Source organism: Scylla paramamosain, chromosome 13, assembly GCF_035594125.1.
Source record: "Scylla paramamosain isolate STU-SP2022 chromosome 13, ASM3559412v1, whole genome shotgun sequence".
Lineage (NCBI taxonomy): Eukaryota > Metazoa > Arthropoda > Malacostraca > Decapoda > Portunidae > Scylla > Scylla paramamosain.
In genome coordinates this window covers 20,459,585-20,472,084 of record NC_087163.1, presented here as the reverse complement: position 1 = coordinate 20,472,084, position 12,500 = coordinate 20,459,585, and the positions used below count along the sequence as shown (strand labels likewise).

General features: G+C 45.4%; 1 protein-coding gene across 2 annotated transcripts in view; it reads right to left on the bottom strand.

The window, feature by feature from the left end:
* The window catches only part of LOC135106479 (transient receptor potential protein-like), a 22,403-nt gene that overhangs the window by 218 nt on the left and 9,685 nt on the right, over positions 1 to 12,500 (bottom strand). Inside the window, exons 8-18 of one of the 2 annotated variants that reach the window (XM_064015515.1) lie at positions 12,198 to 12,368; positions 11,378 to 11,612; positions 10,960 to 11,112; positions 9,917 to 10,169; positions 9,267 to 9,400; positions 7,850 to 7,973; positions 5,737 to 5,932; positions 3,304 to 3,471; positions 2,945 to 3,090; positions 2,306 to 2,373; positions 1 to 2,181 (exon numbers count right to left, since the gene is read on the bottom strand). The exon at positions 1 to 2,181 is cut by the window's left edge and continues 218 nt beyond it. In XM_064015515.1, the coding sequence (XP_063871585.1) occupies positions 1,097 to 2,181; positions 2,306 to 2,373; positions 2,945 to 3,090; positions 3,304 to 3,471; positions 5,737 to 5,932; positions 7,850 to 7,973; positions 9,267 to 9,400; positions 9,917 to 10,169; positions 10,960 to 11,112; positions 11,378 to 11,612; positions 12,198 to 12,368 (2,733 nt within the window). In that variant the 3' untranslated portion in view covers positions 1 to 1,096. Of the gene's footprint in view, positions 2,182 to 2,305; positions 2,374 to 2,944; positions 3,091 to 3,303; positions 3,472 to 5,363; positions 5,560 to 5,736; positions 5,933 to 7,849; positions 7,974 to 9,266; positions 9,401 to 9,916; positions 10,170 to 10,959; positions 11,113 to 11,377; positions 11,613 to 12,197; positions 12,369 to 12,500 lie in introns of both variants that reach the window. The other variant, XM_064015514.1, reaches the window with a different exon arrangement.

Sequence of the window (12,500 nt, the reverse complement as noted above, 5' to 3'; positions counted from 1 at the left end):
CAAAAGTGAATGCATTAGGCAAGAGAAAAAGACGGTAAAGTCACCAGTTTCTCTCATGTTCTCTCCTCACCAGCCTAACCGAACCCAGCCCATGCACCCTCCTCTCACCAATCAATAGGAACTTAGTATCTGCAATACACTGCCCCTAACTTCCTCAACAGGCCGTGGGTTTTAAGCTAGTATTACATCCCCAGCAGCCTATGTTACCGTTTTCTTTTCTTTTTTCACTGTACAAGAAGAGAACGAGGCATTTACATGGGTAACTGTATAAAAATATATACATTGCATACAGCTAAAAAAAAAAAAAAAAAAAAAAACTATCAAGTGAGGTTACTGCTTCATAATAATACATGTACATCCCATCACCACCATCACCATCATTAACATTTACATCATGCATTGTACCCTCACTGGTGGTAATCTAAACACACACTAAAAAAAAAAAAAAAATGCTACTTATTGATAAAACACATGAGTCATCCAATATCATGCAAATCAGTAAATCAACAGAGATACAAAAGTCAAGAGATCAGTGCATGCAGATATTCAAGTAGACGTAAACAGAGAAACACTTAAAAACGCTTAATTCAGTGAAATACGACATGAATAAAGGAAGTGAGCGGGCTGAGGCTGATGGGAAGACAGTCCTGGGTTTGTGATGAGCAGGTGAGGGGCTGGTAATGACGGAGGAGGAAAAGATAGGGGACGGTTGAGGGGAGACATATGAACAACATTTTACAGCCATCAAATGCATAAGTGTGTGTGTGTGTGTGTGTGTGTGTGTGTGTGTGTGTGTGTGTGTGTGTGTGTGTGTGTGTGTGTGTGTGTGTGTGTGTTAACCATTGCTATGGCCACAAAACTCAGTGAATCTTAAACGTAAACCTGAAAAAGACAACCACACACCGCCATGAGAGACAACGACCCTCCCTGCACCTCTTGTCTGCCACCCGATAGTCACAGGAGAGGCCACAGAGGCAAGGGAAGGGTCCACCCGACACACCTGATTCCTCACCTTGCAGTTACGGTTTCTAGATGGCGTGACTTTGGCGGGCACAGTCGAGGCAGTGTGGTGAAGTAAGTGAAGGCAGCTGTGGAGTTACAACCAGCCAGTTCGGACTTGCCCAGTCACGGAAGACTTGCCGGAAGCGATAGGGTCATCATTGGCAGGGGTGGGGGCCCTTGAGCTGGCTGGAGAGGGGGACGCGGCGGCAGACTTTGGAGCTAGTGACGGGGTGGGTGACTTGGCAGGGGAAGGCGACTTGGGTGGTGCAGGGGAGGCTTTAGGTGGAGCAGCAGCTGGTGGTGCGGGACTGACTGTCACCTTGGGCTCCTTGGGAACGCTGGGGGGAGGCTGGGAGGGTGGTGGAGATGAGGGTCTGGCGCTTTGTGGTGTTGGGCGAGCGCGTGGCGGGGCCTGAACCTGCCCTTCTTGCTGGAAGGCGGCAGGAACAGATATCTTACCAGGGGCAGGGCCGGAAGGCTTAGGAGCAGGGGCGCTTGGCGGCTGAGGGATTTGTCCAGGTGGTTTAGGGGCCTGGGTGGTGGGTGGCTTAGGAGGCTGTGTGGCGGGTGGCTTGGGTGACGAGGAGGTGGGGGCCCTGCCTGGTGGGGCCTTGCCTGGATCAGGAGTGGGAGTCTTGGCCGGGGGTTGTGGCGTGGGGGTCCTGGACTGGAACTGCCTCTTTGATGTGTCGTCCTTCTTCTCCGCCGCAAGTTTCTGGTTGGCAGCGCCCGCCTTCTGCTGCGTCTCTGCCTTCTTCTCGGCCGCAAGCTTCTTCTCCTTCTCCTTCTTGAGGGTGTTGACCTTGAACTTGGCGTAGGCGACACGAGTGGTGGGCGAGAAGTTCTCCAGGTTGGGGTTGTACTCCACGATTTTGTCAGGGTTGAGCGTTTTGAGCAGCATCTCGTTCTCGTGCTGGATGCGGCGCCTGATGGACGTCTGGGACCTCCTGAGGCTGGTCTGCGAGGAGCCGATCTGGTCTCGCCGCAGTGAGGCTCGCGACACCTTGGCGTTCCAGTCCTCCTTCTTCTTCTTGCCCATGGCACGGGCCAGCTTGCCGAAGATGTTCTTGGGCTTCTTGTCAGACGTGAGGATCTCCGTCATGATGCCCTCCACCATGCCGATGTTGAAGCCCTTCATGAGGCGCCGCTCCATGGCTCGGCCCTTCTTGCCCACCACAGCTGCAACATCAGGCACCAATCACCACAAGACCTCACTTACCCTATATCAGGTATGAGACAAAACACACACACACACACACACACACACACACACACACACACACACACACACACACACACTTACAGGAGTCCTCAGCGTTCACCATGGAAGTGTTCATGCCGTTGTTCTTCAAGATGTCGATCAGCTCATACCTGTCAGTGAGAGAGTGTGGGTGTGAAGATCGAGGGTGACGAAAGGAAGCTGATGAACGGCAGCTACATGAGATTATACAGATACTAACAGTAAGACGATACACAGGTGACAGAAACACTTGTTGCTTGACCTGTCACTCCACTGTCAATAAGTACAGGTAAGGAGTGACCAGTGTTCTAATATGAATAAAGAACGATGACGAAGGAATGAAAAAGCAACATAGGGAGAGAATGAGACACACACACACACACACACACACACTGCATAGTGTAGTGGTTAGCACGTTCGGCTCACAATCAAGAAGGCCCGGGTTCGAATCCCGGGCGCGGCGAGGCAAATGGGCGAGCTCCTTAATGTGTAGCCTCTGTTCACCTGGCAGCAAGTAGGTTCGGTATGTAACCGGAGGGGTTGTGACCTCGTTGTCCTAGTGTGTGGTGTGTCTGGTCTCAGTCCTACCTAAACATTGGTCACTATGAGCTCTGAGCTCTTTCCGTAGGGGAACGGCTGGCAGCTGACGACCGTAGGTGAATCACTCACACACACGCACACACAACGCACACACACACACACCTGAAGGTGGAGATATCCTGCTTCACTTCATTAATGTCGTCCTCTGTCACGCCCTTCTCGTCAGCCTTCCTCTGCTGCTCCGTGATGTAGCGCCGCACCAGCAAACGCATCACGTTCATGTGCCGCTGTTCCGCAAGCTTCTTTGACTGACGGGAGAAAGAAGCAAGAAAAGCTGTAATGTATGTACCTATTTCTCCATTTCTAACTATTCCTTACTTTATATTTTATTATTTTTAACAGATGTATATTTTTTTATGTACGAGAGAATCTGGCTAAGTGGATAAAAAAGATGCCAGTCACAAGAGAGAACGTAAAAAAATATCCAAAATTAAGAGGTATACATTGACTCAGTGACCTACTTTGACCTTGACGGAGCCTCTCATGGACTTGCCGGAGAAGCCCAGAGCCCGCATGATGCCCTTGGGGGTGGGAATAACGTTGAAGGGTGGCGGCACAGTGCCTCCGTCCTCGAAGTAACTGAGCCAGAGCTTCGTGCGTGCGAATTTCCACTCAGTGTCGGAACGTTCCTGTGGGTGTGAAGAATTGTCAAGTGTGTGTGAGTGTGTGTGTGACGAGGAGGGGTGGTAAGGGTGTGTGCGTTTGATGATATGTGTGTTCGAAGTGCAAGGGGTAGCTGAGAGAGGAATGAGAGAAGTGTTACAGTATGTTTTGATAGATAAAACGTATTGCATGAGGATGAGTGAGAGTGTGTTTAGGGACAGTGGGAGGGTAAAGGAACGTGCAAGTTGAAGCAGGATTGGGAGAAGTGTTCCAGCGTGTGTCGATAGATAGAGGTAACTAGTGTGTGTGTGTGTGTGTGTGTGTGTGTGTGTTTATAGACTGCATGAGGGTAGAGAAACGTGTGAGCTGAGTGTCTCCAATGTCTGAATGTGAAGAGAGATTTTGTGTGTGCTTCAGGAGTGTCTGGATGTCTTGAAAGGCTTGAGAGAGTGTGTGGGTGATTGAAAGTGTGTTTATAGACTGTATGAGGATAGAGAAACGTGTGAGTTGAGGGTACTGAGTGTCATGAAGTGAGGAGTGCTCTTGAGTGTGTTTCAGGAGTGTCTGGGTGTCTCGAAAGACTTAAGAGTGTGTGGGGTGAGTGAAAATGTGTCTAGGGACTGTATGAAGATAAGAAATGTGTGCATTGAGTGAGGTTAGTCAAAGAGTGGGGAGTGGTATTGTGTGTGTTTAAGGAGTATTCTAGTGTCTCAAGAGGTGAAGGAGTGATTGTGTGGAGTGTTGGGATAGATGATGACTTCTCGTGAAGGAAGAAAAGAAAGTGGAACAAGAGGTGAAGGAATAAACAACTGCATGTGTGATGTGAAGAAAGTGTTATAGGGACAATAAGTACAAATAGAAGAAGGCCTTCCAAAAACACACACACACACACACACACACACACACACACACACACACACACACACACACACACACACACACACACACACACACACACACACACACACACACACACACATACCAGACATAATCATCACCAACAGGAGATGCAAAAACTCAACAAACACTTAAATAAATGAAGCACAATTTTCAGGAAACACAGAACTGCGAAACACACCAGGAATTAACAGGCAACCATGGCGCTAATGAACAGGAATATTACGTAGAAGAGGAATAACAAAGAAATCGCATAAAAAAAAACAGTAAGTAATGAAAGCAATTAGATTTACAGATTACTTCTTATATTACAATGGTGTAAAGTAGGTAAAATGAAAGTTAATTCACACCATGTAGAAAGAAAAGCGCCCAGTTATTACCATGCCACTGTAACAAAGGAGGAGGAGGAAGAGGAGGAGGAGGAGGAGGAGGAGGAGGAGGAGGAGGAGGAGGAGGAGGAGGAGGAGGAGGAGGAGGAGGAGGAGGAGGAGGAGGAGGAGGAGGAGGAGGAGGAGGAGGAAAAGGAGGAGGAGGAGGAGCAGGAGGAAGAAAAGGAGGAGGAGGAGAGAGGACACAGAAAACAAAAGATGAGAAGGATGAGAAGGATGAGGACAAGAAAAACAGAAGACAAAGAAGAACTTGGAAAATGTCGAAGAAGAAGTAAGCAGGAAATGAAGTAAGTTTTGCTACCACTGTCGTCACATCACAGCAGAGGTCATGGCAGCGAGACGAGGCGAGACGAAGCAGTTTGCAAATCCACCTTTACTTTCCCTCCCTCCCTCCCAGCAACCCGGCATGCAATAGCGAACACACACCGTGCCAGTCAGGGAGGCTTGCGGTGCGCGTGGCAGATACGTTGCGCAGGTGGGGCAGAGGCTGTTTTGTGAGCCGTTCGCCGCATACCAAGAGATACGAGTGGAGTGAGAGTAACGCAAACAGCAACATAAGTAGTAATGTCAGCAGGAGCGCAGCAGTGGCAGCCTCACAAGGAGCAGCAGCGTCAGGAGTCTACGTGACCCACCGAGATGACGTTGTACGAGTTGGACATCATGGCAATGAGGAGGTTGAGCAGCACGATCACGTTAATCACCGAGTAAGACCCGTACATCAAAAGGGCCCAGAACCGTGTGAAGCTCCCTACACCCTCCAGCTCGAAGGCGTCCAATTCAACCAGCCCGAATGACGCCCAGAAGAGTGACTGGGAGGTTTCGAAGAGGCTAGCGGAGAAGAGAACACACCGCCGTCTTAGCCACACACCACAGCAGAGGCACACACCACACGGCCAGGGGGAGGACGCTTGGGAGGGGAGCAGGACCCGCCACTTTGGCCACAGCCAAGGATAGGTGAGTGGCTCCCCTCCCAGCGGTAACCTGAGCCGAGTCAAGGAAACTCACGTGGATCATGTTGTAGGAGTTGGACATCATGGCGATCAGCAGGTTGAGGAGCACGATGACGTTGATGACGGAGTACGAACCGAACATGAGCATGGCCCAGAACCGCGTGAAGGAGCCCAGACCCACCAGCTCGAAGGCGTCCAATTCAACAAGACCGAACGAAGCCCAAAACAGGGACTGCGAGGTCTCGAACAGGCTGCAGGGAGTCAGGGCGGAAAGGCTCTCGTCAAGGTGTTGTCAGAGTGATTAAGACCCAAGGGACTGAGAGAATGAGGTGGTCACGGGAAGGCTTGGCTGTCAGATCAGTCTTACTCTGCTCTGCTCTACTCTGCTCTATACTGTCTTGTTCTGCGCTGATTGTTCCCTTCACGCATGGCCACAAGGGATAATCTGAAGCATACTAACACTAAATATCTACCTCAGTTACACTCTGCCTAGCTCTGCTTTACTCAGCTCTGCTCTCTGCCATCTTGTTCTATTCTAACTACTTGCTTCATGTCAGGACAGAAGAAATATTAAATTACACCCTATCTGATTTAATTAAACACAATAATCTGAAATAATAGATCATGGTAACTTTTTCCCTGAATAATAATGAAACTGATCTATGTGTTTTGACTTTAAAGTGCAACAAATTAAAAGCCACTTCAAGAAACAATGACAAAGAAATTCAAATAAGCAAATCAAAATAGAGAAAAATCTTTAAACAAAATACATAAAACAATTAACTATATGAAACCATAAAAAAAAAAAAAAAAAAAAAAATATATATATATATATATATATATATATATATATATATATATATATATATATATATATATATATATATATATATATATATATATATATATATATATATATATATATATATATATTAAAGTCATTGTCTGGGAAAAAATATGCTTTTAAAACAGATACGAGTATGCAAGACTAATTAAATCAGATCATTACGTAAAATTATACACAATTATATCTAATGAATACATGAATTCAACTCTCAAAATACAACATAAGGCCATATATAAATACACAGGTATAAATACACAGGTAAGTAATGAAGGAGGGGCGCTCAAGGAATAAGAGTCGAAGGAAAAATAAAAAGCAGAATTATAAGGTAAATGTAACGGTATCACATAATTAATAATAATATGTATTGTATTTATAATGCCTTGCCTAATTAGCAATATAAGTGAATGTATACATATGTGCAGAAGTGTAGATAGTAGGTGTTGGCGGTTAAGGATGGGGAGGATATGATCATCCCACCCTACGTCACACACACACACACACACACACACACACACACACACACACACACACACACACACACACACACACACACACACACACACACACACACACACACACACACACACTTCTTTTAATGCCATCGATAAGTAATCGGTAGCACCTACATTATATTATCTAAGTATTCTCCACAGTTAATCTCTCTCTAATGTATTTTGGCATGTATTATTCTTAGCTATAAGTAGCTTTTCCCTTGCCTTATTTATGTAATTAGAGAGTTATAATTATGAATATATTCATGTACAAAGAGTGCGGTCAATCCGCCCCTATTTCTACTGTCAGCACTTTTTGAAGGCGCTAAGCGTCCCTTGTGCTGGCTCCGGCAGTCTCTTGCCAAGGTGTAACGCTGTACCACGCAGAGGACATCTGTTGTCCCGTACGCGCCACACCCTTCTCCCAGAACTCTGTACATATATCTAAATATACATATTTTTATACGTCTACCTTTGACATTCACCTGAAAACCACAGAAACTCACCACGACTGACTTTACCTACCACATAAAGATAAGAAACTAATGAACAGTGTTCAACGGTAATTGATAATTCAAACCACACTGGAACATGATGGAAAAGTGGAAAAATGGAGACCCCAACAGAATAGACTAAAAGGGAATAGGGAAGACAACAGGCAAACACAACAGGAAACAGATTTGCGACGCAAGGCAAATTAAAATAAAGTAAGGAAAAAAATGAACAGGTGTGATGAAGCAAGGGAGACATTAACAGGGGAAGGAAGAGATCAATGTCAGGCAAGGGTGGCAAGGAGAGCAAGGACTGGGGAACAAGAAGAAGAGACTCACTTAGCCCATCGTCGCCAAATGAAGCAAGCCTGATCTTCATTATCGGTGTCCGGCAGGCCACCAGGCAGGGAGTAGCACTTCTTCATCTCCAGCTCAGCGTAGTACCACATCAGCTGATTCATACCTGAGGGAAGACAGATTAAATTGTATTACTTACCTGAAAAGATGCATTGCTTATTCGTATGTCTGGGGGGGTTCCACTCATACTGCTCTTCTAGACAGGGTGGAATCAAAAGCTTTTCGTCTCATCAACTCCTCTCCTCTAACTGACTGTCTTCAGCCCCTCTCTCACCGCCGCAATGTTGCATATCTAGCTGTCTTCTACCGCTATTTTCATGCCAACTGCTCTTCTGATCTTGCTAGCTGCATGCCTCCCCTCCTTCCGCGGCCTCGCTGCACAAGACCTTCTTTCTCTCACCCCTATTCTGTCCGCCTCTCTAACGCAAGAGTTAACCAGTATTCTCAATCATTCATCCCTTTCTCTGGTAAACTCTGGAACTCCCTGCCTGCTTCTGTATTTCCACCTTCCTATGACTTGAATTCCTTCAAGAGGGAGGTTTCAAGACACTTATCCACCAATTTTTGACCACTGCTTTGACCCTTTTATGGGACTGGCATTTCAGTGGGCATTTTTTTTTTATTAGATTTTTGTTGCCCTTGGCCAGTGTCCTTCCTACATAAAAAAAAAAAAAATGTAGTTCTCTTGACGTGTATTACAGTGAAGAATACTTGCTAAATATCTAAGTAACTAGTGCTCTTTTTTAATCACCTATGAAAAACGAAACTTGTATCAGTATCACTTACAAAGATGCATTACTTAATTTTCTTGATATTGATTGTCAAGGAAATCTGTGGGTCAATTCATGAAAAGTTTACAGTCTTAATACCAGTTTTCACCCTAAGAAGACGGAAAATGCATTAGAAGCAAGTAAAAAGATGCATTACCTAGTTTCCTTGATACACACTGTTATGCAGAGCACCTTAGTGGCGAGCAAATATAAGAACAGAGAGAGAACAGGGAGCGGGAGGCAAACAAGTCACGACGTGCTAAATTACGGTAACTTTTGTATACCCTAGTAGAGTTCTTTTTGTATGAGAAGTTTTGCGTTGTATTTTCGCTGTGTGGGACAGGGTGGCGACCTTGAGGCTACAGCTGTTTTGCGACCGGCGAATTGCCTGGATTCGTGTAGTTATTTGTCCTGCACTAAGTTATAGAGTTGTTAACCTTGGAAAAGCTGGCCCGAATTAGTGGCAGCTGTAAGAGGGGCTGGATCTGGTCGTAACAACACTGACATAAAACACTCTTGGTCAAGTTATAAGAAGTCTGTTGCTCTTCTATTACCAGTTTTCACCTTACACAAGCACTCCTACATCCCAGCACCATCCATCACCCCTTCACAACAATAGAGAAACTCACCACACCCGAAGGCAAACAGCACGAGGGTGTACAAGAAGAAGAACTTGAGAATATCGAAGATCATGCGGCCAAGGGAGATCTGCAGAGGTCCAAGATGAGGGTTGACGCTGAAGATGTGCACCAGTTTGAGGAAGCTGCGGGAGGATGGGTGGTGTTAGTGGAGAGGGAAGGGAAGGACTTGAGAGCTTCGAAAGGAGGAAGGTGATGAAAGACAATATAGAAAAGAATACAACTACAGGAGAAAGATATGCAGGTAACTCAGAAGAAAATAGCATAAAAGGAAATGTAATATATAAGAAGAGAATACAGTTAGAATTACATAAAAGGAAGAAAGAAAAAATATGGAAAATAATGAGGATTTCGCAAATAAAATGACAAAAGAAGACATACGAGTGGATTCATTCTCTTCTTCCTCCTCTTACAACACCTCAATAACACCACCACCACTTCCTCCTCCTCCTCCTCCTTCTCCTTCTGAACACCTCAAAGACTCCTCCTCCTCAGCACCTCAAAAACACCTCTTCCTTCTCCTCCTACTACAGCACCTTAAAAAAAAAAACCCTCCTCCTCCTCCTCCTCCTCCTCCTCCTGCTCCTCCAACATCACCTCAGGAACACCTCCCTACAACACCACAACCCCTCCCATCTCACCTGAAAATCATAGCGGCACCAAAGCAGCCTTCAGATAGCAGCATGGGGTCAAAGGGGTGCCACATCTCCCTGGGGTAGTAAGGCCACAGCCCGCGCCACAGGTCCAGCTGCACCAGGAGGAAGGAGGTGGTTCTCAGCAACACCCACGTCATGAAGAAGGAGTTGGTGATAAAATCGATGATGTTCCAGAGATCCTTGATGTATTCCATGACACCATCGTTCCATAAGGACTTGATCTCGGCCCATATCAAGCCTGTGGGGGGGAAAGAAGGGGATTGTGGTGTTTGACTGCCACTTGGTACACCTTTCCCTAATTACCAATCACTCTGAGACATCTTTACTTGTTCTGCAGCCACATCTAATCTTTGAACTGCGAAGAAATTGCAAAATGTATTCTTTTTCATCGCTAACTTTCTTGTAGATGCTTATAGAGACTTCATGCATTGCTTCTGGTGCTGCTAATTGGTTTGTGTCACAGTGAAAGGGTTAACAAGCGATTAGGGAAAGAGGGGGACTGCAGTGTTTCGATAGGATGAAAGGAGTGTTTTAGGGAATAAAGGTTTGTGAGTGCTGAGATATTCTGGAAAGGTTTTAAGAGGTGTTTAAGGGAATTGAGGTTAGTGAATATCGAGGTACTTAGAAAGGTCTTAAGGGATGGTTTAGGGATTAAGGTTCATGAGGATTGACATTTTTGGGATGGTTTTTGAGCAGTGTTTGAGGAATTAAGGTTTGTAATTGCCAAGGTGTTTGGAAAGGTTTGAATGACTGTTTACCAGTTTAAGACTTGTGTTCATAGGTATAAGGGCTGTTTTCAAAGACCACGGAAAATATTAATTTGATTCTCAACATTTTTTTTCTCAACAATCATGCAGAATTCTTGTTTTGGTGTCAATGGAACCATGACAACTCTCTTGAAAACTGTAAAAACCTTGACCAGAGCCTGTTAGAAGTTGGTGAGATGTGACAAATTTTTCTCCTTCTTCCCTTATACTATTACTACAACAACTACTACCACCACCATCACTACCACCACTAATACTTACTGAAGATATACATAATGATTCCTAATTCGATGGGACCCGGTAAGGAGCCGCGTTCTTTCATCTTCCATTCCTCGAGGAGAGAGCGAAGCCAGGCGTTGCCGAACCACTCGATCAGAAGGTACTCGATGCGCTGGGATGCGAGGGCCAGGAGCACTGAGGGCGTGGGTGAAGGAGGCGGTGAAGGAGATGCGTGGAAATAAAGGAAAGAGAGAAATATTTAGAGGTTTGTAAAAGAAACTGAATAACTGATGGAGAAATGCAAGGGACAAGAAGGAGTTTATGGTCAAATAAGGTTTGTGAAAAATGATAAGTGCTGTAATTAGTATATTGTAGTTATATTGTAGTTACTGTCCCTTTCATTCAACCCAGGACACACAATACACATCCTTTCCTCCAACCCACAACACACAGTACTCACTAAGGAAGAACATGTAGGAGGCGCAGTGAGTGATGAACTTAACGAAGGGCTTCTTGATGAAATGGCCTTTTTCGGAGCTTGGACTGATCATATAAGCCATGGAGAGCACAGGGAACATTGCTGCCAACTTTACCACCTCGACACACTGACTGATCATGTCCTTGCGCCGAAACCCAGGCAGGCCGTCATACCAGATGGCGCCCAGGAGTTGCTGCACGTTGGGGTGGGCCACAAACTGCGAGGGGGTGGGAGTGTTAGTGGTGTTGGTGTCTGGAGTGTTAGGTAGAGGGTAGGTAGTGTGGGGGTCAGTGATTGGTTGTCTGTCCATATCATCAAGCTATTTATTTTCCTTTACGTTTTCTCTCGCACCTTGTTTCTGTTTTCTATCATTTATTCATTTTTTTTCCCTTTTCGTACCAAAGAGCCATTTGTTTTCCCCATCTTTTCTCCGGTCTTACTCTAAGCTTCCTCTCATTTCTCTCTTTTCTTTATCAGCTTCTACCTTTGTTTCCTTTCCATACCACAAATTCATTAATTTTCCTTCTTTTTACTTATCTTACCCTAATTTTCTTCTTATCCCTTACTTTTCTCCATCAGCTACTCATTTCCTTTCCTTTTCCATACTACAAAACCAAGTCTTTTCCCTCTTCTCCTCATCCAAATCTAAGTTTCTTCTCGTCCCTTTCTTGTACTACAATTCAAAATCCTTTCCCTCTTTTCCTTATCCAAATCTAAGTTTCTTTTAGCTCTTTTCCTTATCCAAATCTAAGTTTCTTTAAGTCTCTTTCTGTTCTTCTCATTCTCAATTAGTGCCACCTACCGGCTTCTGAGAGTACTTGATGGCCATCTTGAGTCTCTCCAGAGTGTTGACCTCGCCCTCGTTCCACGCGTCGCCGTCAGGGTCGTAGTTCAGCATGATGGCCAGCTCGGATTTCGTCCTCGTCTGGTCCAGCAATTCAGTCGCAAACTTCATCACCTGCTTCCGTAGTTCCTGGAGAAGGGAAGAGAAGGAAGGAGTTATTGTGAATGTCCTGTTTTGCTGAGAGAGTGATGTAATCCAGAGTGCTTGTATAGAAATACAGACAGAAAACTAGGTCACTTATGTTGATAGAAAACTAGATAA